At 35.6% G+C, this 25,591-nt stretch overlaps 1 protein-coding gene across 1 annotated transcript in view; it reads right to left on the minus strand.

Annotated features, from left to right (window-relative positions):
• Window positions 1-21,415, minus strand: part of LOC308668419 (VPS10 domain-containing receptor SorCS1-like) — a gene marked incomplete at its 3' end in the record, with an annotated part of 415,624 nt that extends 394,209 nt beyond the window's left edge. Inside the window, 1 exon segment of the mRNA XM_081328297.1 lies at window positions 20,074-21,415. Coding sequence (XP_081184423.1) covers window positions 20,074-20,832 — 759 coding nt within the window. The 5' untranslated portion in view covers window positions 20,833-21,415.
• Window positions 21,416-25,591: the final 4,176 nt, after the last annotated feature.

Raw genomic sequence — 25,591 nt, forward strand, 5'->3', positions numbered from 1 at the left:
TGTTTTGGCCCGGCTCAGGGCTTATCCACAGGAACTAGTCAACTTATGACAGCTCATTATTTGTGCAAATTATTCAAATATATATATATTTATAAACTAGTCAACTTATGACAGCTCATTATATATATATATATATATATATAATGTATATATATATATATATATATATATATATATATATATATATATATATATATATATATATATACATTATATATATATATATATATAATATATATATATATATATATATATATATATATATATATATATATATATATATATATATATATATATAAATATATATATATATATATATATATGCATATACAGTATCATACCTATTGATATATACACAGCATGTATGTATAGTAGTACAGTGTGTATATATGTATAATACACATGTGGCATCAGGAAGGGCATCTAGCAAGTAAACATCCAGTCATTCCAATTCTATCCTGAATTAAGGGATTAGAGGGTCATAAAATGGGAGATATAGAACAGCATGGTGGTCTAGTGGTGAAGATACGCACCAGCCACTCAGAAGGTTGAGAGTTCAATCCTAGATAGAACAGATGTTTCTCTCCTAGAGCACACAGAAAAAATATCCACTGTGAAATCTGTGTGGTATCAGGAAGGACATCCAGTTAGTAGATGCTTAGCTTATTTTACAATCAGTTGTCCTGATTGTACTCTGAATTAAGGGATTACAAGGTCATAAGGGGATTTTTTTTAAAAAAAGGGAGATTCTGTGTATGTGTAATTTCGAGTCTCTATGCTATTTTATATACATTGAACTTAAAATTACCAGTTAAAATGTAAAAAGAAATTTAAAATTGGCCAGAGTATAGTTTCAAATTATGCATTTATTCCTTGAAGCTTAGTTAACACACATACTTTCTTATAAATGCAAATTATTTTTATTCCAATAAATATTATTAATTAATAAAAAATTAAAGAGTGTACTATTATCTTGGTAGCACCTGTTTCAATTTTCTTAATGTTCTCTGAAAAAAGACAAGATTGGTTATTCTCATCTTCTGAGATAAGCACATTCACATGAGCTATCTAAAGCGGTAGATCTACATTTCATAGATGCATGTATGCCTAAATTCACCAGATGAGTAACTTTGACCAGGATAAAAGTAATAGCAATTATTCTGTACATTGGATCAATGCTAGCATAACTTTCAGTTGTGCTCTTTTAGAAACCACAAGCCAATATTATGTCACTAAGTAGTCACTGAAACATCCTAGCTTATATTTATCTTCCTGCATTAGCAAAAGTGTAGCCAGGCAACTTTGCCTTCTTTGTCTGAGACTGTGATTTGTTTAAAATAAAATGATAGAATTACCCTAAAAATCTCAGAAGAAATTCTTATCTAATCTCCTCTTTGCTACTAGTTGAAGCTATTTACATAATATGGAACTTTATTTCGAAATATCAATTTACTTTCAAAAACTGTCCAATTCCAAGTACTACTTTAAAAGTCTAAAATCCATTTTAGGGTTACCAGGTAGTTGAACAAGCAGAAGAGGACATGCAGGGAAAACAGGGACAATTAACTGTTTAACTTTCTTGGAATCTACAAAAACAATACAATCTAAAACTTCAATATAAGTGCGTGTGTGTATTGAAGTTTTTCACTGTATTTTTTTGTTTTGCAGATTCAGGAATAACTCAGGAATTCTGGGAGTTGAAGTCCATGAGTCATAAAAGAGCCAAGGTTGCCTACCCCTGCCCTAGCTGATATACTTCTGCTATGTGATTCCATCCTCAAAAGAAAACTTTCTATTGGGATCTTCCCATCTCATATAACAATGATTAAGAACAACAAAGAATGAACCTTCTCAGTGGTGGTGTCTCAGGGCCATAATGCCACCCCACTTACAAGTTTACCTGGCAGTAATTTTATTCATTTGAGGGCACTAAAGGGCTTTCTATATTTCCAAGTGTTATAGATTCCATTTCATTCTGCTGATTTGAAGTTTCTATGTTATTTTCTGCGGTGGCATTTATGCTTAGAGATGTAACTGGATGGATTACATCCAAGTCTCCTCAATGAAAGGTGCTATAGGGATCAACAGCAAATTCCTGAATATTCCCCTTTGTCTATGTCTACCTTGCACTGCATATACAGTATAAAGAGCCAGAGTCCCTGTGATGAAGATTTTCTATCATCTGTAGTATCAAAGTACAGCAAACCCTAGATTAACATGCCTCATTAATAGATTTCAGAATTTGTCCCCACTTCTGATGCATGTATGCTTCTATGCATCTAAAGATCATGTTCATAACTTTATGCATTGATAAACTACGTAATGCATAAAATCATATTCAAATTTAACAGACATTTTAATTTAACAGTCACTCCCCCTCCCACGCCATTAGTCCATTAAATTGCAAATGTTACTGTAATATTGTGGTTAATATTGTCAGCTGTTGAATTTTGAGTGGCAAACTGTGCTTTCTTGCTTTCATTTCACGCAGCAAACTCGCTTGTTTTTAGCCTGTTTATGCTACAATTGTTTATTATTATTTTATAAACTGCTCTGGGAATATGATTAAAAGCATAAAAGTGGTTATCACTAACTAAATAAATCATGGATACCTATGAAGAAACCCATTTTATGCTATCTACCAGCTGGCATGACTTCTCTCTTTCACAATCTAGCCTTTTTCTAATTAAGTTTATCAAAGTGTGCTACTAAAAACTTTACACAAACAGCAAATTGTTTCTTCTACTCATTTTCCCAAAAAAAAGAAGATAAATCGAATTTTCCATTCACACAAAAGCATATATTTGTGTGATTTCTTCAGAACTGAGCCACAATGCTAACTCATTAAAAATGGACTATGTAGAAATGGTGTACTATTTTATTGATTGTTTGATTTGATTTGATTTGATTTATTATAGTCACTCCACCCAACCCCAAAGACTATTCTAGGAAAATCTCCTGCAATTTATTAATTTCAGAACTTGTTACCAATGGACGTTACACAAGAAAAGTATGTTAAAAAAATATAAAGGAAGCAACTTACAATCAAAATCAGATAAAGCATAATTAACACTAAAAAGACCACATAAAATGGAAGCATTTCTGTAGAGGAAATCTTAAAGCATGTATTTTTATATTTTAGTAAAACAAAAAAGATTATTTTTAAAAAATCATTAATTTCCATATCATCACAATGAACATTTTCAGTTTGGATATAAAAAGCCAGACTAATTTAATTACTGTTTTTTACAATGCTATGTATAAAACTCCTTTTACTTTTGCAAGTCCAAGACAAAACTCCACTAAAGCAAATTCTGGAGGTCAAACCCTTTGTAACAATAGCATGATTTTCACAGTAAGTTATCATTTTCACACAAATGATTTCCCTGTTTCAGTACTGGAATTCAAGAACTATTATTATAATTCAAAAACACTGTGATAATTTTTCTATAATATTCCACAGCGTCTCCCCTGTGTGTTGGGATTCCTTAATGGAGGTAATGGAGGTGAAAGTCTCTAACACATTTTTTGTGTGGCACCAACATAATAATGATTCACTAAAATATTCTGCATTTTATCATTCTCCACGCACTTCTCTACTTTTACTGACAATTTACAGGTGGTCCTGAATTATGTGCAGTAATATTCAGTACCTTCCAAATCACTCATTTATGTTGATAATTGATTGGATATGTTGAGAATATATCCATCATGATGAAAATTTAGAGAAATTTCTGTGAGGTAAGGCAGAGAGACACAGAGAGAGAGAGACTACAAAATGCATGAGAGAAACAGATTTTCAGTCCAATTCCAACACTGAAGCTATTCTAGCCAATTCATTAATTTACTTTTCAATTCTCTATAATATGATTAATTAAAACTCAAGCAAGTCAAGCCCACAGATAAAAGTAATAAGAAGCTTATTAGCACTCATGCATTCATTTTGATTTAAATGTTTCTATTAAATATTAGTTTATTGCTAACTATATGCTGAACAGAAAATAAAATCCAATCTCTCCTGCAGAAGCAAACTAAGAGACCCCTTTCGTCCCATCAATTCAGGTGCCAACATACAATAAGAACTGGAGTCTGTATTCATTCGTTTTGATGGACTCAAGAACATGCTTAATAATGAAATGTTGGCAATCCATTTCAGTTTACAAGAAAATCAAATATTCTTACGACAATCTGATACAGGCCTTTTATGCCTGCAAATACTGGGTTTCACTAAGAAGGTGAAAATAGAAGGAGGAAGATATGTTGGATATGTTCAGTATCTTAAATTATTTGTAATAAAATAAAGGCAGGAAAAAGAAAGAAAGAAAGAAAGAAAGAAAGGAAGGAAGGAAGGAAGGAAGGAAGGAAGGAAGGAAGGAAGGAAGGAAGGAAGGAAGGAAGAAAGAAAGAAAGAAAGTCATCCATTTAAAATGCATTCTTTTTTTTTATTTAAAAAGTTTTACAATACATTTTGACTTTAATCCCCCCCTCCCCCACCCCCACCCCACCCTCCCTATCCCTTCCCCCCATTCCCTCCTCCCCCCCCGACTTCCCAGAGCTAAATACAGGGTATAAAATCAAAAAACAAACATAAGCACCCCTATGTTATCAGCAATAAACTATTAATTCTATCTCCCTCTAGCTCATGTAAAATGAATACAAACAATATTAATATTACAAATAAAGTAAAAAAGAAAAAGAGAAAAACAGAAAAAGAGCTTTACTCAGAATAGATTTTCTTAATCCCAGTCCTTATTCATATTAATTTAAAAAAAACGAAAAAAAAACTTTCACCTACTATTTACATTCTCCAACCTTTCTCTAATTTCTAAACAAATTCTGTTACGCGCCAAAAGCGCCTATCTCTATTAACCTTAATAATCTCCAACCAAACTAAACCATAATCAAAAATAATTCTTGCATGTATCACGCCAAATGTCTCGCAGTTACAAGTCATCCTTAAGTTCAAATAAAAAGAGTAAAAAAAAAGGTTTAAGCAGTCTGTAAGACAACTTGTTGTTAATTAGGAGCTTGCATACCCATTCTTAGTTCAACACATACTTTTAGTCCATAACCCTAATATACTTTTCTAACAAGCAAATAACATCCATCTTAAATTGTGTTAAATATTAAAAAAAACTTTCTTTCTCCTCTATGATAAATTTAATCCATTAACATTCTAATTTAAAAATTTAATCAGCAATCTTAATGCCCCAAAGCTTTTGGAGCACGTCTGTCATGACCCCCAAAACTTCTTTGGACCGCGCCCCTCCCACAGCTTCACTGTAAGTACACTTTGGAGATTCCATAACTATCTGCTGGTCTTGCTCTTGCTCTCGTCTCGCTCTTCTTAGGGCGGCACGCATCATCCTCTGGCCTCCTGCAACATCCGATGAAACTGTATCTTGATCCCCTCCAACACCATTGTCCTCTATCTGTCTGTCTGCAACATCTTGAAGCTTTCCCTCGCCGTATCCCTTTACAGCTTCCAAAAATGATAGGGGGGTTGCTTTTAACACATTGCTATAAAAATCACGTGCCTGGGCCACAGTAACCAGACGATGTCTTTTACCTTCATGCGTCACCACCAGTCCAACTGGAATCTCCCATCTAAACTTAATATCACATTTCTTAAGTTCCTGTACTAGAAATGCAAAATCTTTCCTTCTCCTTAAAATCTTCGGAGGAATCTCTTTTAAAACCAAGACTTCTTGCTCAGCCACTACCAGTTTAGTATCATAAGCAGCTTGAATAACTTCATCTCTAATTACTCTCTTTGTAAAATAGACCACCACATCTCTGGGTAACTTCCTTTGTCTTGCAATCCATGAATTTACACGAAAAATTTTGTCCATATTTCCCTCAATTTCAGATGCTGGCTGGCCCAATACCCCTTCCAGAGCCTCAGAAATCAGCTGCTTTAAATCTTCTTTACAGTTCTCCTTTAAACCCCTGATTCTAATAGCATACTGCATCTGATGATACTGAGCAAGGCTCAATTCTCCGTCCATTTTATCCCTTATATTTTCATTTTCTAATACCTTTGCTTCTAATATAGAGTTCTTTTGACTGAGATCCTTCACTTTTACATCCAGCTGTTGCACACATTCAGCTACAGATTCAATCATAGACAACATGTCCACCCTCATTGCTCTAAACTTCTCTTCCATCTTCTTCTCCAATTTCTCCAATTTCTCCTCCATTTTCTCCTCCAACTTTTTCAACTTTTCATCCATCATGTCAGACATCAATTGTGAATGCTTTCCAAGAGCATCTTGTAAATCCTTAAGCGTCAATGCCGGAGGAGGTGCAGGAGGAAGCAAAGCTTGCAATGAGGTCTGTTGCACCAGGGAAGACCCCGCACTCCGAAGAGCTTTAGAAGTTTTAGCCGCCATCTTCCCCCACTTTCACTTATTGCGCACTTTCACTTTAAAGCTATAAAATCCATTGAGCTAGAGAGTAAAGATAAGAGTCCACATCACCTTGACCTCCTGTACCGCTCTGCCTGCATCTTGATAATCAAAAGTATTTCCTTTTGGCAGGGGTGGTTGCTAACGCCTGGCTCTGCTCCATAAATCCTGGAGCAGGGGCGCTGCGCAGCTCGGAGCAACCCAGGCTTCGGGGGGGGCTCAATCCTTCAGCCGCCCAAACTCTCAGCTCAGGCGGCCCCGGAGAGCTCAACCCCTACCTGGGGCCTCACCCCCTCCTCTTCTCCCGAGGAGGGGGCTTCAAATCCATCTAAATAGCTGATCGGCGCTGTTTACGATGGAAAAACACAGCTGCGGAGCGGACAGCCCGAAGGCGGCTGTCTTCGGCGCCACGTCGCCACCGGAAGCATTTAAAATGCATTCTATGTTACATTAAGCAAATGAAAATTAATATAAATTCCAGTTAAACTTTTCTATCACCTAGCAATATTTAATGTGGGGTTCATTTTGTCAACCTGTCATATAAATAAAGTCTACAGGTAAAATGTACAGTGCTGAATCTAGTTATTGGCATGCTTAGAACCTTGACAACATGTTGTGACTAGTATTGCTAGTGTAGAAATCCTTACTCATGGCCATTAGGGTAAGTGTGGCCAAACACAAAATGAAAAATGGTAGATGTGGCCTCCAGAATCAAAAATGGTATCTGTGGTTAGACTACTGTTGTTATTGTTGTTATTGTTGTTGTTGTTGTTGTTTTGGAAGAATGTATTAGAAAAAACCCACACTTATACTTTCTACAGTAACAACTTCATTTCTAAGATTTTGCTTCTTAAACATGGGTCCACATGAATGAAGTCCAAATGTATTTCCAGATTTCCAGAGCTTGGGGCAGGAACTTAGCAGGATAGGCTGTAGGCTTACTTTTTCAGAGGTTTTACCAGTGTATAAGGAGCAAAATAGAAAAGGCCAGCATATAGCACAATTCAATATGTAGCTAAAGGAGTGGTGTAAGGAGAAGGCTTTAGTTACATTAGCCACGATGTCGGTAGCTGGTCCAATGAAACAATGTACAAAAGAGATGGTTTGAATCCATCAAAGTAAGGGACTGAGTTACTTGGCAATAAACTCAGAGATTTTCTGGAGCAATATTTAAACTAAACAATGGGGACAGTGAGTTAATTGATACAGAACATCCCCGGCAATCAAAAAATTACAGAGTTAGCAATGCATGTAACATAGATCTGTGTGTGGACAAGAATATCAACCTTGCTATCAAGCAAAATCAAACTTTTAATAGCGAGTGCCACACAAAGTGCACTAACCAAACAGGTGGTAAGAAAATAGGGGAACTCAAGCACCACACAGGTTATGCAGAAAGTAAACACAGAGTCAGTCATAAAAGACTCAAATGTCTACACACCAATGCACAGAGTATGAACAGTAAACAGGGTGAACTAGAAATTCAGGTAAATGAGGGTAGATATGATATTGTTGCCATTACTGAAACATGGTGGGTTGAAACCCACAAATGGAACACACAGCTAGGGGGATTTAAATTATTTAAAAGAAACAGACCAAATAAAAGAGGAGGTGGAGTTGTTCTCTCTATAAGAAATAAATACATCTCTACAGAAATAGAGCACAACAATGATGAAAACTGTCTTAAATGCATTTGGGTCAATATAAAAGGGGGGGAAATGACATTGCCATAGGTTTATACTATAGGCCACCCAACCAAACAGAGGTAATAGATGAACTTTTTACTAGTCAGCTAACTAAGGTATGTAGGAAGCACATCACAATAGTAATGGGAGACTTTAATTACCCTGACATCAACTGGGAGACAAACTCTGCACCAAGTGGAAGATCAAACAGATTCCTGACAAACCTAGCAGACAACTTTGTCTCCCAAAAAGTAGAGAAGGGAACTAGGGGATTAGCCATATTGGATCTAATTCTCACTAACAGAGATGAAATGATAGAAGGTGTTAAAGCCACAGGAACCTTGGGGGGAAGTGATCATGCAATGTTGGAATTCAATATTATGGAAGTACAAGCAATAGAACACAGTCAAACTAGAATCTTGGACTTTAAGAGAGCTAATTTTAATAAACTTAAAGAGGGCTTGGGAAGGATTCCATGGATGAGAATCCTCAAGGGGAAAACAACTCAAGAAGCTTGGGAAATTTTGAAAAGTGAGATAATAAAAGCCCAGTCTAGCACAATACCAACAAAGAAGTAAAATAACAGCTCTCAAAAGAAACCAGCATGGCTGCATAAAGAACTCTCTGATAAACTGAAAGATAAAAAAGTATAAAAAGTGGAAAGAGGGGCACATAAAGCAGAATATCAGCAAATAGTCCGAGCATGCAAAGATGAAGTGAGGAAAGCTAAGGCTCAAAATGAACTAAGGCTTGTGACCAAAGTCAAAAATAACAAAAAAAGCTTCTTTCAACATGTAAAAAAACAAGAAAAAAGTTAAGGAAATGATTGGTCCATTAGTGGGGAAAAGTGGCAAGAAGGTGACAAGCAACAGGGAGAAAGCAGAACTATTTAATTCATTTTTTGCCTCTGTCTTTACACAAAGGGAAAAAACAGTCCAACCTATCAAAAACAGTACCATAAAAAAATAGATTAGAAACACAAGTTAAGGTAGGCAAGAAAATGGTAAGTGAGCACCTATCCAAACTAGATGAGTCCAAATCACCAGGACCAGATGGATTACACCCCAAGGTTCTCAAGAAACTGGCAGATGTGATCTCAGAGCCACTGAACTATATTTTTCAAAGATCCTGGAGCACTGGGAAACTACCAGAGGACTGGAAAAGAGCTAATGTAATTTCCATCCATTTTGAAGGTTAACATTTATAACTGAGTATCTAGGTAGTAGATACAGGGTACTTGGTATAGCATTTATTTCTAGATATATATCTATGCATACACATTAGGACTGGTAATTCTTGTTAAACAGACATCCTACTTCATTCTATTTGGAGGAGCCATGTTTTTCCTCTTTGGAGTAAATGCAATATAGAAATTACCTGCTGAGAAAAAAAGGAAATTACTTTTAAGAGTTGAAAATTAACATTGAACTTAAATCCTAAACCCATTGCACAGTTGGGCCGAAGAAACCCTTTTTACTTGTTCTTCAATAGCTCTGACAATTCTCTTATATTCTAATTTTTATTGGCTGTTTCGTACAATAGGCATCCTGTTATACATAGGACTAAGCACATAAGAATGTGACAACACTCATGTCACTGCTCACTATCATGTTTTTACTGCACAATAAATTAAATTTAAAAGTATTATTTAATTTTGGATCTGAATACAAATACTTTTCCTGCAAAAGTTACATCTGACTTAAAGAGTAAAGATAAACTAAAGACTACTTAATGCCAGAAGGACAAGATCCATTTATTTTATTTTATTTTATTTTAATTCCATTTATATCCCGCCCTTCTCCGAAGACTCAGGGCGGCTTACAAGCTTAGCAATTTAGTCTCACAAATCTGTAGTATCATCCCCAAATATCAATGTAAGCTAACACAAGGTATGACATTTTCAACAGCTCCTTCTTTTGTTTGTTCCCAGGATCTGATATTCAGAAACCTCATGTCTCTGAACACCGAACACAGTTTAAGCAGTTACTGTCTACCTTTCCTCAGTTAAAGTTGGACTGTAACACATTTTTGAGGGTGCAAAAGTCACAAGCCTGATCTAACTCTCGTTTTACAAGCAATCGATAAACACAAAGTTCAACCCCTTTAAAATCAATTTATGTCACAAATTTCAAATGGAGAGATTGCATGTTTATTTCCATGCAATCTCAGCATATTCATTTGCCCATCTGAATGAGGTTTAACCTATTTTGGATGAGACTATATTTTCCCCTAAAATATCAGGTTTGCATGTTGAGCAGGCCCCCAGACCAGGCATTGTCAAGAACAATAGCAATTATCTACATTCTGAAACTTCCTTTTGGGTTTACTGCAATGAATATTGTTTGGGGCTACCTTTAAAAATTATCCATAATTTCTTTTGGCCTTCTACAAAATGTCAAGGATGTTAGTTAAAGATGGTTTATATGATCATGATAAACAAATTGTGGTTAATATGGTTAATATAATGTGAATATAATTTTATATTCAGTATCATCTCAAAAATGATGAATTCTTGACTAAGTTCTCTTGCTAAATAACCCCTCACTACAGAAGGAATCGTATATTCAGTTTAACCATGTGATACCACATCAAGCCAAGTCTTTCAAAGTTTATCAATCATCTTTCCTTAATTCCTTTTCATCAATACAGTTATTCTGTATGGATAGAGGCAGTGGTGGGATTCAGCCAGTTTGCATCACTTCAGCAGAACCGGTAGTTAATTTTTTCTTGCCCAGGCCCAGAATGGACTTCCGGAAGCAGCATCCACACAGAGAACCAATTTTTCACATATTTGAATCCCACCACTTGATAGAGGTTATATTTGCAGGGCTTCTTAGTGAAGGAAATTACATATTTAGAAGTTGGATATTACAATAGAGTGATATCTGGAGATGGGTTATCACAAAGACAAAAGAATTATAGCTGCCATTTCATTTAGTTCTGATGCATGAAAGCTTCTCTGACAGGAAAACAATTTTCTATTTCAAGGGTTAGTTGCAATTTGCGTTGGTTTATCTCTATTGAAAGTTTTCTGACTTTAACATTTGGTTTCCTATCAGCCCAATATATGAGAGATTTGTGGAGCATTCAGAACAGAAGACAATGATGCCTCAAACCTAAAAAAGGGGCAAGAAGGGTTTTTGGGGGGCATTATCTTAGGCTTAGTGGTCCTTTTTGTACTTTACATGTTTATCATGTATTTTTAAACATCTGCATTTTAAAACATGAGTGCACACAGAGACACAGATTATCTGATATTTTTTCATCTCAAATATGATCAGTTTGGAGTTATTTGGATTCTATTATCACTGTTAACCGAGTATAAAAGAGAAATACTCCAAACTAAAATTGCCTAAAATACTACAAAAAAAAGTTCAAGTTCTGAGAACCATCCTCATAGGCACTGCTAATATATATATATCTATATCTATATATCTATATCTATATATATCTATATATATCTATATCTATATATCTATATCTATATATATCTATCTATATCTATATCTATATCTATATCTATATGTATATATGTATATATGTATATATGTATGTATGTATGTATGTATGGGATGCAGTGGCTCAGTGGGTTAGGACACTGAGCTTGTTGATCAGAAGGTCGGCAGTTTGGCAGGTCAAATCCCAAGTGCCGCGTAGCAGAGTGAGCACCTGTTACTCGTCCCAGCTTCTGCCAACCTAGCAGTTGGAAAGCATGTAAAAATGCAAGTAGAAAAATACGGACCACTACAGTGGGAAGGTAACAGCGTTCCGTGCGCCTTTGGCGTCTAGTCATGCTGGCCACATGACCATGGAGACGTGCTCAGACAAACGCTGGCTCTTCGGCTTTGAAACAGAGATGAGCACCGCCCCCTAGAGTCGGAAACGACTAGCACGCATGTGCAGGGGAACCTATACCTTATATATATATATATATATATATATATATATATATATATATATATATATATATATATATATATATATATATATATATATATATATATATATATATATATATATATATATATATATATACATATATATATATATATATATATATATATATATATATATATATATATATATATATATGTATATATGTATATGTATATATATGTGTGTGTGTGTTAAATATTTGTCAAGTCATTTGAATATGCCTTGCTAATTAACTCTTTCTTTCCTGTTTTGGCCTAACTCAAGGCTATCTACAGGGTATAGTCACAACTTATGACAGCTCATTATTTGTGTAAATTATTCAAATTGCTAATAAAGAATTTTAGGGAGGCTGAAATACACACACACACACACACACACACACACACACATATATATATATGCTACTCAAAAAAATAAAAAAAATAAAGGGAACACTTAAACAACACAATGTACTATATTTAATAGTAGGATGTCTTATCTTGTGTTCCCTTTATTATATATATATATATATATATATATATATATATATATATATATATATATATATATATATATATATATATATATATATATATATATATATATATGCATTTATTAACAGATAACAAAGCATACCAATCTACAAATAATATATTTAAAGAAAAAATGTTGCATTATCATTGCCCTGTTTAGTAATCACTTTGATTTTGAAATAAAACAGCATGGAATATTATCACAATTATTTCTCTAGCAATCAACTTACAGTAAAAATATTTTCTCCTGAATCTGATTTCTTTATATGGTTAGCCAGAGATTTAACTATAGGTTTCTCTAAAGGTGTAGCTTATTTTTCTGGAGAGTGTTTTGATTTATGCCACAGAGTCATATTGGCCAATGTGTACGAATATATATACAGTGTGTACATGGTATTACATTTTGCTTTTACATACAATCAATCTTCTTGAAGGGAAGAAACAGATGTTTTCACTCATTCGTTTTCATTAAGCTGGTTTGTTTTAGAAAGTTACATAGGCTTTAAGCAGGGAATGATATGTAAGACTGTTTGGCAAAAAATGCCTCCATGGCTAGAGTTGCCCAATTCTGTGGTTGCTATGGTTCCATCCTTTGTTACTGACTTGTTTCTATTGCTATGTATGAAGACTTGCCTTTTACCTTGCCACCTCAGTGTTAAGTAACTATTTTGAGAGGCTATTTATTTAGCTGACTGAGTTATTTGTTCCTACAGCCTTAAAGTTTAATTTTAATAATAATGCTTTATTTCAAGCATGTAATATGTTTCATTCATTTTCAAGTAATTCTATTAGTCTTAGTATGAGGAGGAAAATTATGGGGTTCTTTTAAAAAAATAACTCTGAGAAGTATATAAGCAAATTTATACTATTCTATAAACAATGGTAATTACACAACATGTGATTCTGGAACATGATTATAGCTTCTCACTTTTTAAAAAAGAACAGTGTCAAACATGCTGTATCAATCAATGCAAATTTAATTACAAAATAATAAAGTTTAATTATTGGATTAGTTTAAAATTTATTATTATGGGATAGAGCAATGTTCCATCTTCCCATTCCTTTGTATTTTCAGTTTCTACTTGGTGAATTGCAATAATAAACACAATACAATGAAGCATATAAAAAAGAAACAGTGATATGGAAATCAACAGTTACCTTTATTCATCCTTATTATTGCCAAATCATGCTCCCATTGAAATGTCTCAAAAAGAGAAATTGACAAACCATCACAAAAAGAAAGGAGCTTGAATATTCCTAGGCTCTGAAAGTCAAGCCCAGAAAAAGTTGCCACTTTATCTACAGTGTAATGAACCAGAATTTGGAGGGTTCCCATAAAATCATGTCAATTACAACTTTTTGCCTATCTGCACTGACCTGTGTGAAAGGACAACAGAACACTTACTATAAAATAACGTAATGTTCCATATTTTATCTGTGGTATACCCCAAGCTAAGGGCAAGCCATGGGGTAAAACTATGGCTTGCAAAGGGCAAGCAAACTACGGTAAAACTACTGCCATGATTGCTCACTGACAAGACTGGTGATTAATGCAATCCTTACTATTTTAAGGTACAACAATTTAAGAAAAGTGATTCTTTCTTCCCACAAAGAATTATCTATCAGCAGGAGGACCACTATCAATCATTCTCTAATATGGATAGGATGAGGTTAGATGAGTGTAGGCAGGTGTCTGAAACATTAGATTTAGTCATGTGTCAAATTACCTGAGTAATAAGTTACTGCCGTGGAGGAGTTTAGTGTCTTTGGTCTAAAAGTCTACTTCAGAAAGAGTGGTTGCAGGAACAAAGGTAGGTTGTACAGTAAAATGGGAGAGAATGATTGGTAATAGGTCTGTTCCATCTTCAACTAATGCTGCAAGGGAATGGCATTGCTAGCAGGGAGTCCTGTTCTATCTCTGTGACTAGCAGGACCTGGAAGTAGCCTATGGGCAATCATGAAGCTGTAAAAAAAACCAGGCAAAATTGTGCCATCACTTCTTACCAGAATAATAAACCAGTAAAATTATTATCATGTGAAGTTCTATCTTGTAGCACTGAAAACCTGTAGCATATTCAAGATGGTGACAGAACCAGCCTCACAGACAGCAAAATATATCCCTGTTTATAAGTCCACATAAGATCTGTCACATGCTTCAGAAAGCATCAGGCACTGTCTGGTCAGATGGCTCTACAGAAACCAGGTGTCCAATCTCTCTTGAAGCTAAATTGGAGGCCAAATCCCATGGAGCAAATGGAAGTTGTAGTAATATGAAATACCTATCCCATCCCTAATTGTGCCAGCAACCACACTGCTCTATCACTGATTGAGCATGAATCCACCACAAAAATTGTGTCATTGAAAGAAAGAAAAAAAGAATTTTTAAACTGGAACAACTAAAGGCAACTGTGAGAAGGTTGAAAGGAAAGTTAACATCATGACAGAGTGTCATACAAATGATTAGTGGGACATGTTCATGCCAGAGGGGGACCAGAGAGCGAGTCTTAAGTTTCAAGCTACCTTCCATCATTTTCTCTTCGTGAGGCTTGTGCAAATTGTTCAGTGAGGAGTTTTATTGGCAAATTAAAAAAAGAAATGCCCATCTGGATGACTCCTCAAAGTGACTGACTCAGTGCACTTGTTTCAAAGTTTTCAAAAGATTATCTGGTCATGTCACATTCTCTCATGGAATGATTTGCACGGTCCATATAGTCACCAGGAGTCAACCTCAAATGGAGAAATATTTAGCATCGCTATCCTTATCAGCCATTGCAGAAGAGAAGTACCGTGCTAAAATTTCATTATCCAGCTTCCAAATGTTCTTTTGCAAAACAGGCTTTTGTTTTAATTGCTTATTCTCAGGATACTTTAGAATATTTTTAGAATTTCCTTTGGCTGGCATTTTGAGTTCACATTATTACTGAAAGGTAGAGAAGGTTGTTGATGTTAACACATCTCTCCATCATTCTGCAGCTTCCCTGATTGCCCAGGCTTCCTAAACTGAAAAAGCCTCCAAGCAGGCATTCTATCGTACATCTTCTCTTGGGATTTAATTGAAGCATATAAAAGTCTGCATAACTGTGGGGGAGATTACTGCAAATGAAAAACACAATGTTTGCTCAAATCTTTTGACCTCTTTGCAACTAACGTAAATGCCAGAATCCAAGAGAATTTCACACATTTGTGAAATGTGGGGACAACAAAAGCATTTTATTTCCTAACCTGATCTAAGTCAAAAGGCTGACTTCAGCTTGAAAGCCTTTGTAGCTAGACACCACAGGACAGAGTATTTCCCTTTAAATACATGGTTGTCAAAAGAATGGACAACAGAAATGAAGAAACAACAAAAGACACAAATAAATGTATTGGTTGTGTTCTTCTTCTAAGGAGACATAGGAAATCCTGGGCAGGGATATAATAATACCTTAATCCTTTTGAGAATATATTGTTTGGGCTTTGTGATGATGCAAATATGTCCCATTCTACTTTTGTTTCTTAATCAAAGTGATTTGGACAAATAAATATAAATGTCAGACATGTAAAATTCCGAACAAGCCTGAAAGCCATGCTTGAATCTGAAAAGTATAAAGAAACAGTTTCAACAGTATTGCTCTTCTACTGATGAAAAAAATTAAATAGCTACTATTTTTGACTTTTAAAAAGTTATGATATCAACATTTAATTGCAAAGGAATATCCAACACAAAAGCAAATACAGTAACAATATTCATATCATTCCTTGTAACTTTCAGTATTTACTACCATCTTTTCTGAATCAGTTGTGAATCTTTAATGGCTACATGGAAGCTAGAAATCAAAGATCTAGTCTTGCATATCTTTGATTTCTATTCTGAACTATTATATATCAATTAAAAGCTCAGAACCTTGTTTTAAATCTGAAACCTGATCAATATAGCTTTATTACACTTGTGGCTTCATTTTTCTTCCAAGGATTTCGCATACATACTTTCATTCATGTGAGGTAATCTATAGTGAGTGATGTGAAATTTTCAAAACTTCATAGCTGAAACAGGATTTAAATATAGGTTTCTCCAAAAGCAGACTTTCTGGAGACAGTAGCAACAGCTAGTGCCTGTTAATATTTACCATTTATGCAACATTCTTCAGAGTTGCCAAAAAAGAACCATTTATGGACATTATCACAGAAGCTTTTAAAATCCTTCCTATACATACACATACACACATTCATGAATCTACCTGATATCATTACAAAAGAATTACAGATTAGTTAACTTTGAAAGTTGCACTTGGTTTCTTAAACACTTGACCAAAAGGAACACTCTGGGTTCCTTTTGTTCAAGCAAATATTTATTTTTAACCATAGAGTCAGTTCTACTGCCTGTCAAGCAGTAAATCCAAATGCTTATTTCTCTATGGAGGAGAAATTTCCAAAGCTAACTGGCTGGGAGTCTCATTATTTCATTAAAATACCTCCTCTTTAATCCAATGTGTCGTATAGACAGCTATGGTTAATCAGTGATAATAAAAATGTATTAAAATACACCATTAGCCTCTCAATTTCACCACCAAGATATAGTGATGGCTGTAAAACTAAATATCTTAGAAAAAAATTAATGGATAAAACAACAACTAGTCATGACAGCTATATATTATGTCCTGTAATAGAAGAACTATTCTTCTGAATATCAATTGCTGAGAAACCTAAGTGGCGAAGTGCTATTGTATTCAGGTCTTACTTGTTGATATCTCATAGGCATTGGTTGGCCACTAGGAGAATCCAATATTGGGCAAGATAAAAATTCAATCTAACCCGCCCTAGTTTTACATATGGATAATGTACAAATCACATATCAAAACAAACCCTGGTTTTAATATAAAATATCTTCCAGATGCACTTTATTCAATGCATCAAAGGTATCCTAAAATATCTGGATAATAAGAATGCAAATGATTATATTTTATTTGCATTAAAAAAGGACAAATGTTGAAGTAAGCAACAACTATTCTCAGGATGGACAACTAGTAAATAGGATTTGAATGTGGACTGACCTGGTGAGATATAAAGGAAAGAGCAGATGTTACGAAGGGAAATAATTTCAGACTACATCACTGCTGGTGCCACTATGACGTCTGCTACTTGTCAAACCAAGCATGTAATTTATGGTTGTAGAGACAAAACAACTACTCAACAATTGATGCAAAACTCAGCTTTAGTTTTGTTGCATAAATTAATCCTTTTACATTGTCCTGATTGTCTAGATGAAACTGGCCAACAATGAATTTTATTTTAAAAACTTAACATGAGAAATTGTAGGTAACATGACACTTTCACTTTAGAAACAAGATCATTTAAGATTGTAGTAGATATCACAAAAGGCTTTTCTTCAGCTAAACAGAATGACTCAGCACCGTTTTCATTTTATTCACTGAGAAACCATTTAAGGAATGCCTGAAGCTCTCAATTCTACATTATTCACACAATGCCCTGTGCTGAATATCTAGTGAACAAATCCACAACTAGAAAAGGAAAGATTGACATCTTCTATGTAAAAATACCTCCAAACACTTCATATGTTAAAGGACACCACCAAATTAATTGAAGAACTTCCCTCCCTACCCCCCACCCTCAGAAATAAGCAATGAGGAAAAATAAGAAATTTGGAAAATTATAACTTTAATAATCAGAATTATAGTTTGTTTTAATGTAAAGCATGTAATCTGCTCTGTTTTTCAAGGATTTATTCTACTTTTAAGTTGCAAGATACGAAGACATTTCTTGTTTAAGCAATGACAAACTTGTTCTATCAGCTTTAGAAGTCTAAAGTTCAAGATGGATTGCTTTTAATGGATTTGTATCAGACATTTGATAGCCAAAATGAGTAAAAAGGGGAAAGCGAAGCAGGTTTTTTGCTTGTGTGGTTTGATTACAAAGTTTTTGAAAAGCTTATCAAATTAAAGTTTAGTCGATTAAGTCTAAAAGTGCTGGTGACATCCATATGAATACTAAATAGTCACAGTAAAATTAATATTTTGTAATATGTTCATAAAGGGTTTATATTATAATGATCAGACATCTAACTTTGCCATTTTACAATAACTAAATTGACAATACAAATAAATGTAAATGACAGGAGCAAAGAAAGCTGTCAATAAATTATATAACCTTAAATAAGAGTCAACTTTATCTCATTTTTTGTTTGGTGTCTTTTCTATTTCTTTGTTTCCCTTTAATTTCTCCTAGAAGGCTAACTCTGAATCTATTATATAGAGAGCCCCAGCCTGCATTACCCTAGTTCTCCCTAAAAAGTTTTTCCAAAAAACAAGATTCAGTCTGCAAAACACTGCTGTTAAACAAGTTTCTTTATTCCTTTGGATTGATCTTCATTACAGCAGCATAGGACACCGTGGAAAACTAGAATTACTTTTTGTAAAGACTCTTACAATGTAAGAATTGGATTACCAGACATACAGAACAGAGAAAACATCTCATTTGAACTATAGGAATAAACCCAAGAACAACAGGTGAGAGAAAACTGTGATTTTCTACCCAAACGAATAGAGACAGCTAAAGGCAGATACTGAGCATTGAGTTGAAAACTATGCCATTTTTAAAGAATAAGGGAATGGGAAAGGAATCGGGAGCAGTCTAAAGGAGATTATAACAGTAGGTAAGCCTCAATGATCTTTTATTGTAGGTGACACCCTCTCGTGAATAAAAGCTAGGAAAATAATGAACTAGTGACAGTGTACAGATGACAAACATTTTCTGATATAGTGTTCCAGCACCAGGAAGACAATTGTATACACTTTCTAAAAGCAATTAATATCCTGAAGTTTGAAACTGTAAAAAGGAAAAGAAAAGATTGGCTGATTCATGAACATAAATAAAGATAAATTTCTTCTGAACAGGAATGAATAGACAGGACATAAGAATAGATAGCAATCAGAAGATATTATTTGGCAGATAGAGAGCTTCAACTCCTAACAGGATGTTTTATTAAATTTCCAGTGCTTAATCCTTAAATGTTGATATTTGTTACTATGTGATGACAAGAAAATATAGGCGGACTGAAATGTGAAATGTTTTTACTTTTGCTTTGCTTATTCCACCCTAGGTCTCTCACATACACTTTTATTCTAATAATCTCAGAAAGCCTTAGCCTACCCAAAGATCAGCTTTTCTTTTAAATTTGTATTTCTTGGCAAATGCAATTCAAGGCAGTACCAAGCAGAGCATTAAACTTTCTGCTTGGAAAAGGAAGCCTTAAAAACCACTTCACATACAACAAACATAAGATTGTAAAAAAAAAAGGGGGGGGAAAGAAACTCCTCCAAAAGGAGCCGATACTACTACTGCCGCTATGATCGATTGTTGTTGCATTCATCATCAATCATCATCATCATCATCATCCTTTCAGCAGAGAGGAAAGGGAAAGCCGGTTACATCTTGCTCGAAAGCAAATAGCGGGGAAGGATTTAATGTTTGCTTGGAGAGCGCCATCTCCCTGCCCTGTGCACTGTGCTCTGTTGCTTAATTGTTATGGATACTCACACTGCTGTTGTGGCCCGACCAGTGCACCATGGCTTGGTTATGCGCCGAATCTCCAGTCAGAGCAAAGGTCGTGCTCGTCAGTTTGAGTTCTTCCTGTCGGAAGCGCGTGGCTTTTGCCAGCAGCTGCTCTGGCGCTGCCCGTGCCCTGCTCTCCAGCTGCGCGTCTCTTTCGGCCGGAGCTCCTCTGGGCTTCCGACTCGACCGCCGCCTCCGATCGTTCCGATTATTCCTCCACCGGCCCAGGAGCGCCGATCTGGAACCCCGGCCGGCTTCCGGACTGGCCCCTCGACGGCCCCCGCTCCCCACTGGAAATAGAGCGGGAGCCGAGGCTAACTTTTTGCGGCTGGGCCTCTTAACATCCGGAGGAGATAGTCTGGGGCGGATCGGGGGAAATTCTGGGAGCTCGCCAGTCACTTTGCTCGGTCCCATCCAACCCTTTGATCCCATCCCGACACGTTTGTCCCCAGCAGAAGCAGCAAAGGTTGGACTCCCGGCATCCGCCGCCTCTTGCCTGCGGTCCGCGGGCTTCTCACCTCTTTTATCCACAGGTATCTCTCCGGCTTCATCGCCTCCTCGTGCCGTCCTCAAGTTCATTAATAATCCTTGGGCTGGTTGCTGCGGCTGTTGCTGCACCTGCCAGCGGCACGATCGGCAAGTGATGTCTGCTCCGATAAAGCCAAAAGTAAGGATCAAAAGCCAGGTCCGAGCGGCGAGCAAAGCGAAATGCCACCCTTGGTACCAGCTAGTAACTTTTCCCATTTCCCAAGGAGTGGTTGGGGAAGATCAAAAACAAAGCAATACTGATTTGAGGAAAAGGGAAATGAACAAAATAAAACGCAAATCGAAAGAGGGACGCTGTAGTAGTTTTGTTTTTTAAAAAAAATGTTTTTAATTATTTTTTTTATAATAAAAGATGCCAATAACTCCACAGAAGTTTCCGACCCTGCCGTATTTGAAGCTACAGAAAAGGGGAAAGCGGTATCTTTTTTTTTCTTTTTCTTTCTTTCTTTCTTTTCTTCTTTCTTTCGGATTCCCGCCCCCCCTACCAAAAGACTGGCGTTCTTGATCGGGCTTTTGATGGAAGGGAAAGCCACAACCACGGGGGGAGGAGCTGAATTAAAGAGAACGAGCAAGGGAGAGGGCGCGCCTCCCGCCAACGCACCCCGGCTAGTGAATGCTGGTGCTTGCTTGGGTAGCACTCGCAAAATCGCCTATCCGCTCGCTCCCCCCCGCCTTCCTTCCCGGCTCTCGCCAATCGCTTCAAACTCCCTGGGATTTTTCTCATCAGTATAGTTAGGACGCGACGGCCCCCATTCACTTTCCCGCAACTATAAGTACTGGGGGACACGAGGAATGAAATTAATGCTTGATAACTCAACTGTGCTTCGCCATCTTTCTCAATTATATTCCATTTAGTGCAGGTCACTGAAAATTAGGAAAAACAATCTCTCTCTCTCTCTCTCTCTCTCTCTCTCTCTCTCTCTCTCTTTCTCTCTCTGTACGCGCGTGCGCGCTCACTCTCTTCCGCTTTAAAAACTAAACAGTATAGCTAAAATGTATAAAGATCACTTTTCGTTTCCCCTTAGTCTGCTTTTTGCACCATCCCGCTTGCTTTTTAATGGAAACTCGTTTTTCACTCAACACTGGATTGGTTCTCAATCACTGGAACTCAGAATTTGGAATCTAATATCCGGAAATGTAGAAGCATCTGTTTCTCAGTCATTGACTTCTTTCCACCACTATTGGGACCAGCATCCTTGCATTTTTTACTGCTCCGTCAGTGATTAAAATGTATGTTGCTGCAAAGCCACTCATCCAGGATGTGGCTAAATCTGACCTTACCTTACTTCAGGGGATGATTTCTATTCATATAAGATATTAATGTTTGCACTTAAGTACAAGTTTGCAAAAGCATTCTGCTGTAAATCTATACATGCTGTTTGGATGTAAACTTGTACAGTGATGCCTCAGAAAATAATAAAATGCAAACACACACATACATATACATATATACATACATACATACATACATACATACATCTAATCAAGGAGAGAAGCAACCTAGAACTAAGGACAAACTTCCTGACAGTTAGAACAATTAACCAGTGGAACAACCTGCAACCAGAAGCTGTAAATGCTCCAACACTGGAAGTTTTTAAGAAGAGACTGGACAGCCATTGTCTGAAACGGTATAGGGTTTCCTGCCTGAGCAGGGGGGTTGGACTAGATGACCTCCAAGGTCCCTTCCAACTTTACTTTACATATATATTGCATAATTTTATTAATTAATTCAGGATGGAAGGTGAATATAGAAAAACCGCATGCTTTGAGCCACAAAAGATTGTTGGAGTTGGCAACACATTATGGCGTTCACGAGGTACATAATTTTTAAAGAGAACAACAAAAACCACCAATTTAAGGCCCATGAAAATAGATGAATAAATAAAAATAGAAACGTTAATATTGGAACTGTGTTAATATTGGTAAGAAACACAAAACATAAGTTTAAAATATGGTTGTTGAAATGCATACTTACTTGAGAGTTGATTCAAAAATTTCAGATGATTTGGATGAGATAAGGTTGCATAGCTGCACTGTAGGCATATGTCAGGGGCATTGTAGCTAATGTACCTCATAAAATTATGTGCCTTTCAATAGGAATAATTATATATCCAAAGTGAGGAAGAGTTCTATATCTTCCTCTCAGCTATAGACTGCCTTCTCTTGTTCACTAAGAGAGGAGACTGCCAAATCAGAGGCATGGCCTTCAAAAAGCACCTTTGTCCATTTATACTTGGGAAGCAATTGCTACTGCCTGCTGCATTACTCTTGGACTTAAGTGGTGGCTGTCACCAGGAATTGAGATAAATAAATCACTCAAACCTTGCCAAGATCTGCTTGGATAAAACTGTCAAGAATGGAAATACGATTTTGAGAATATAAAGGCAATGAAAAGAATCCAAAGAAATTCTTATTTTCTAAGGTGTATGCCCTCTAGCTTTGAATGGCCAATTATTTATAGTAAGGAGTAAGGGGTTGCCTCCTCCTTGACCACTTTATATTTTTCTCCTTTGTTTTTTCATCCTTACTTGTCAAGGATTCTACAGTGTATTACGAATTTAAAAGCCTTGGGGTTGGGGGATGATGACTAAATATTCAGATTTAGGAATTCAAAATGCAAAACAATGCTTAGTTTCATAAGAATTACTAAGAGCTTTATACATTCATTTTGTTTTCATGTGGATATAGATTTGATTTATATAGTTAATTTATTGCTAGAGGATTTTAGTTCCTGTATAGCAAGGTCTCTCACAGCAGCAAATAGTAAAAACACGCATTGCTGGCAGTGTGCATATGTATGTTTGCACTTATTTAGTAGCATCTATGTATTGTGTCCTAGTAGGTGGCAGCACAGAGCCAATCTTGGCTGATTTCAAGAAAGGTTAAGCATCATTGGCTCATTTTAGTATTTGAATCAGAGGAAATCCCTAACTATAGTAGTAGTCTAGCCTCTAGTACATTTGAAAAATATCCAAGAGAAAGCAATAGGAAATCACATCCATACAAATTCCAAGGAAATAATAAAGTCATGTCTGGTCAGAAGTCAAGCTGGAGTACAAAGACTGTACAAGCATAAAAGAAATGATGGCATGGAAAAATGAAGGAATGAGTTACGTCTGTTATGCTAACGAAAAGTCCAATTTTGAATGCTCCTTACATTAATCATTACATGGAGCGATACCCTGAAAGGAAAGAACTTTTGTCCTAGAATTTTTAATTTCCCATTTCTAGCATATTTATTCTTTAAGCATTTATAACTGTTTAAAGTCACATTCTTCCACTTGGGTCTTGAGTAGAATAGTTTTGTCTTTCTATTGCTCTCCAGAGAATTTAGAAGAATCAGTAAATTCCCTGAGATACAAATTTAAGAAACACCATCCCCAATCTGATAAGGCTGGATGAACCTGCTTCAGATATGTATATGCTCTCTTAATCCACAATATAAATGCTAAATTGCAGCATTTTCTTTCAAGTTGTTCTATTATGAATGAAAGTTATTAACACAATATAAAATGTTATTAACACAATATAGAATATAAAAGATCCATTCTGCAAGCTTATGAAAGTACATGTAGTCATACTACTCGATATCTATAAAACAAGAAGTATTACTAGCCTTTTTATTGGTATACTTGTGTTTTGGCAGAAATGTATAGCTGAACTTTTTTTCAAGCTTAGAGATGGTGTGGAAAGCTTCAACTGTTGTATCCTATAAGGATGTAGCAAATTTCCCTAAAAACTGATTGCCATATAATAAAACACCAATATAATTAAAAATAACCTTTAAAATGTTTTTTGTAAGAGATGACTATATATTGATACTAAATTTGTTTATACTAGCTTAATTACTATGTTATCTCTTCAAGAATCTTGAGAACTGCACCTGAGAATTCTTTATAAGGTCTAACTCAATGATTTGTAGTTCCTAGGAGAAATGATGAATTGCTTCTGATATTTACTGAAAGTTGATCGTTCATTTCTAAAACTGTAGTTTCTTCAGTTAACCAATCAAGAAATTTTATATAAAGATGCCTTGCATATAGCATACTAATGCTCAGAAGCTTAATTGACTTGGAATTGGCTAGATCAATCTTATTTTCTTTCTTAAATTTTGGAATAGTTATTGATCCACCAGATGTTTGAGAAAGGAGTCATTATAGGTAAACAAAGTAGGCAATACGGAAGCCACCAATCAGACTTTTATTAGTTCTGCAGGGATGAAATTCCCCATGTAACTTGATTGTTCTTCAACTATGCTATGAGTCTGAATATCTTACAGGTGGACTTAGGAATCAATCAATGACTAATTCAAATACATTCAGTTGAAAGAAATGCTCATTAAGTCGACCCTTAAAATGCTCCGTCAGACACGATTAGCCTTCATAGGTAGTATACACGCATGTGCAGTCTTAGGGCACGATAGGTCACAAGACATCTTGAACTAACTTTTTCCACTTAGCCATTTTGTACTTCATGTTTTTTTTTTCTTTTTTCAACAGGGACTCAATACTGTTACTTCAAGGTAAATTTAGTTACCCTCCAAACAGTATCCATCCCTATTTTTAACGATAGCTACAGTTTTAGCTTTGACATAATTATGTCATAGATTTAAACTTTGATCTAAATGCTATGCAATATTAAATCCTGGATAATATTAATCAATTTTGAAGGTACTTTCCCATGTCTCCTGTATCTCAAATGAATTATCTAAACTGAGAGACATTTGCAAAAGCTCTTTGCATCTCCTTAAACCTCCTATATGTGCATTCCTATCCAAGATAGTTTCATCTGGGCAATTATTCTCCAGCCAGTGGATCCAAGTATTATTGATAAATTTTGCTAAAATGGAAAATTATCACTATCAGACTGAAAATCAATTTTAAATTCAGTTATTTTGTTTAATAGCATATAATTATTGTAAAGTTTGTTTCCATTTGGAATTCCGTTTGAAACACTT

The sequence above is a fragment of the Vipera berus genome (assembly GCF_964194415.1).
Source record: "Vipera berus genome assembly, chromosome: 5".
In the NCBI taxonomy this organism is placed as follows: domain Eukaryota; kingdom Metazoa; phylum Chordata; class Lepidosauria; order Squamata; family Viperidae; genus Vipera; species Vipera berus.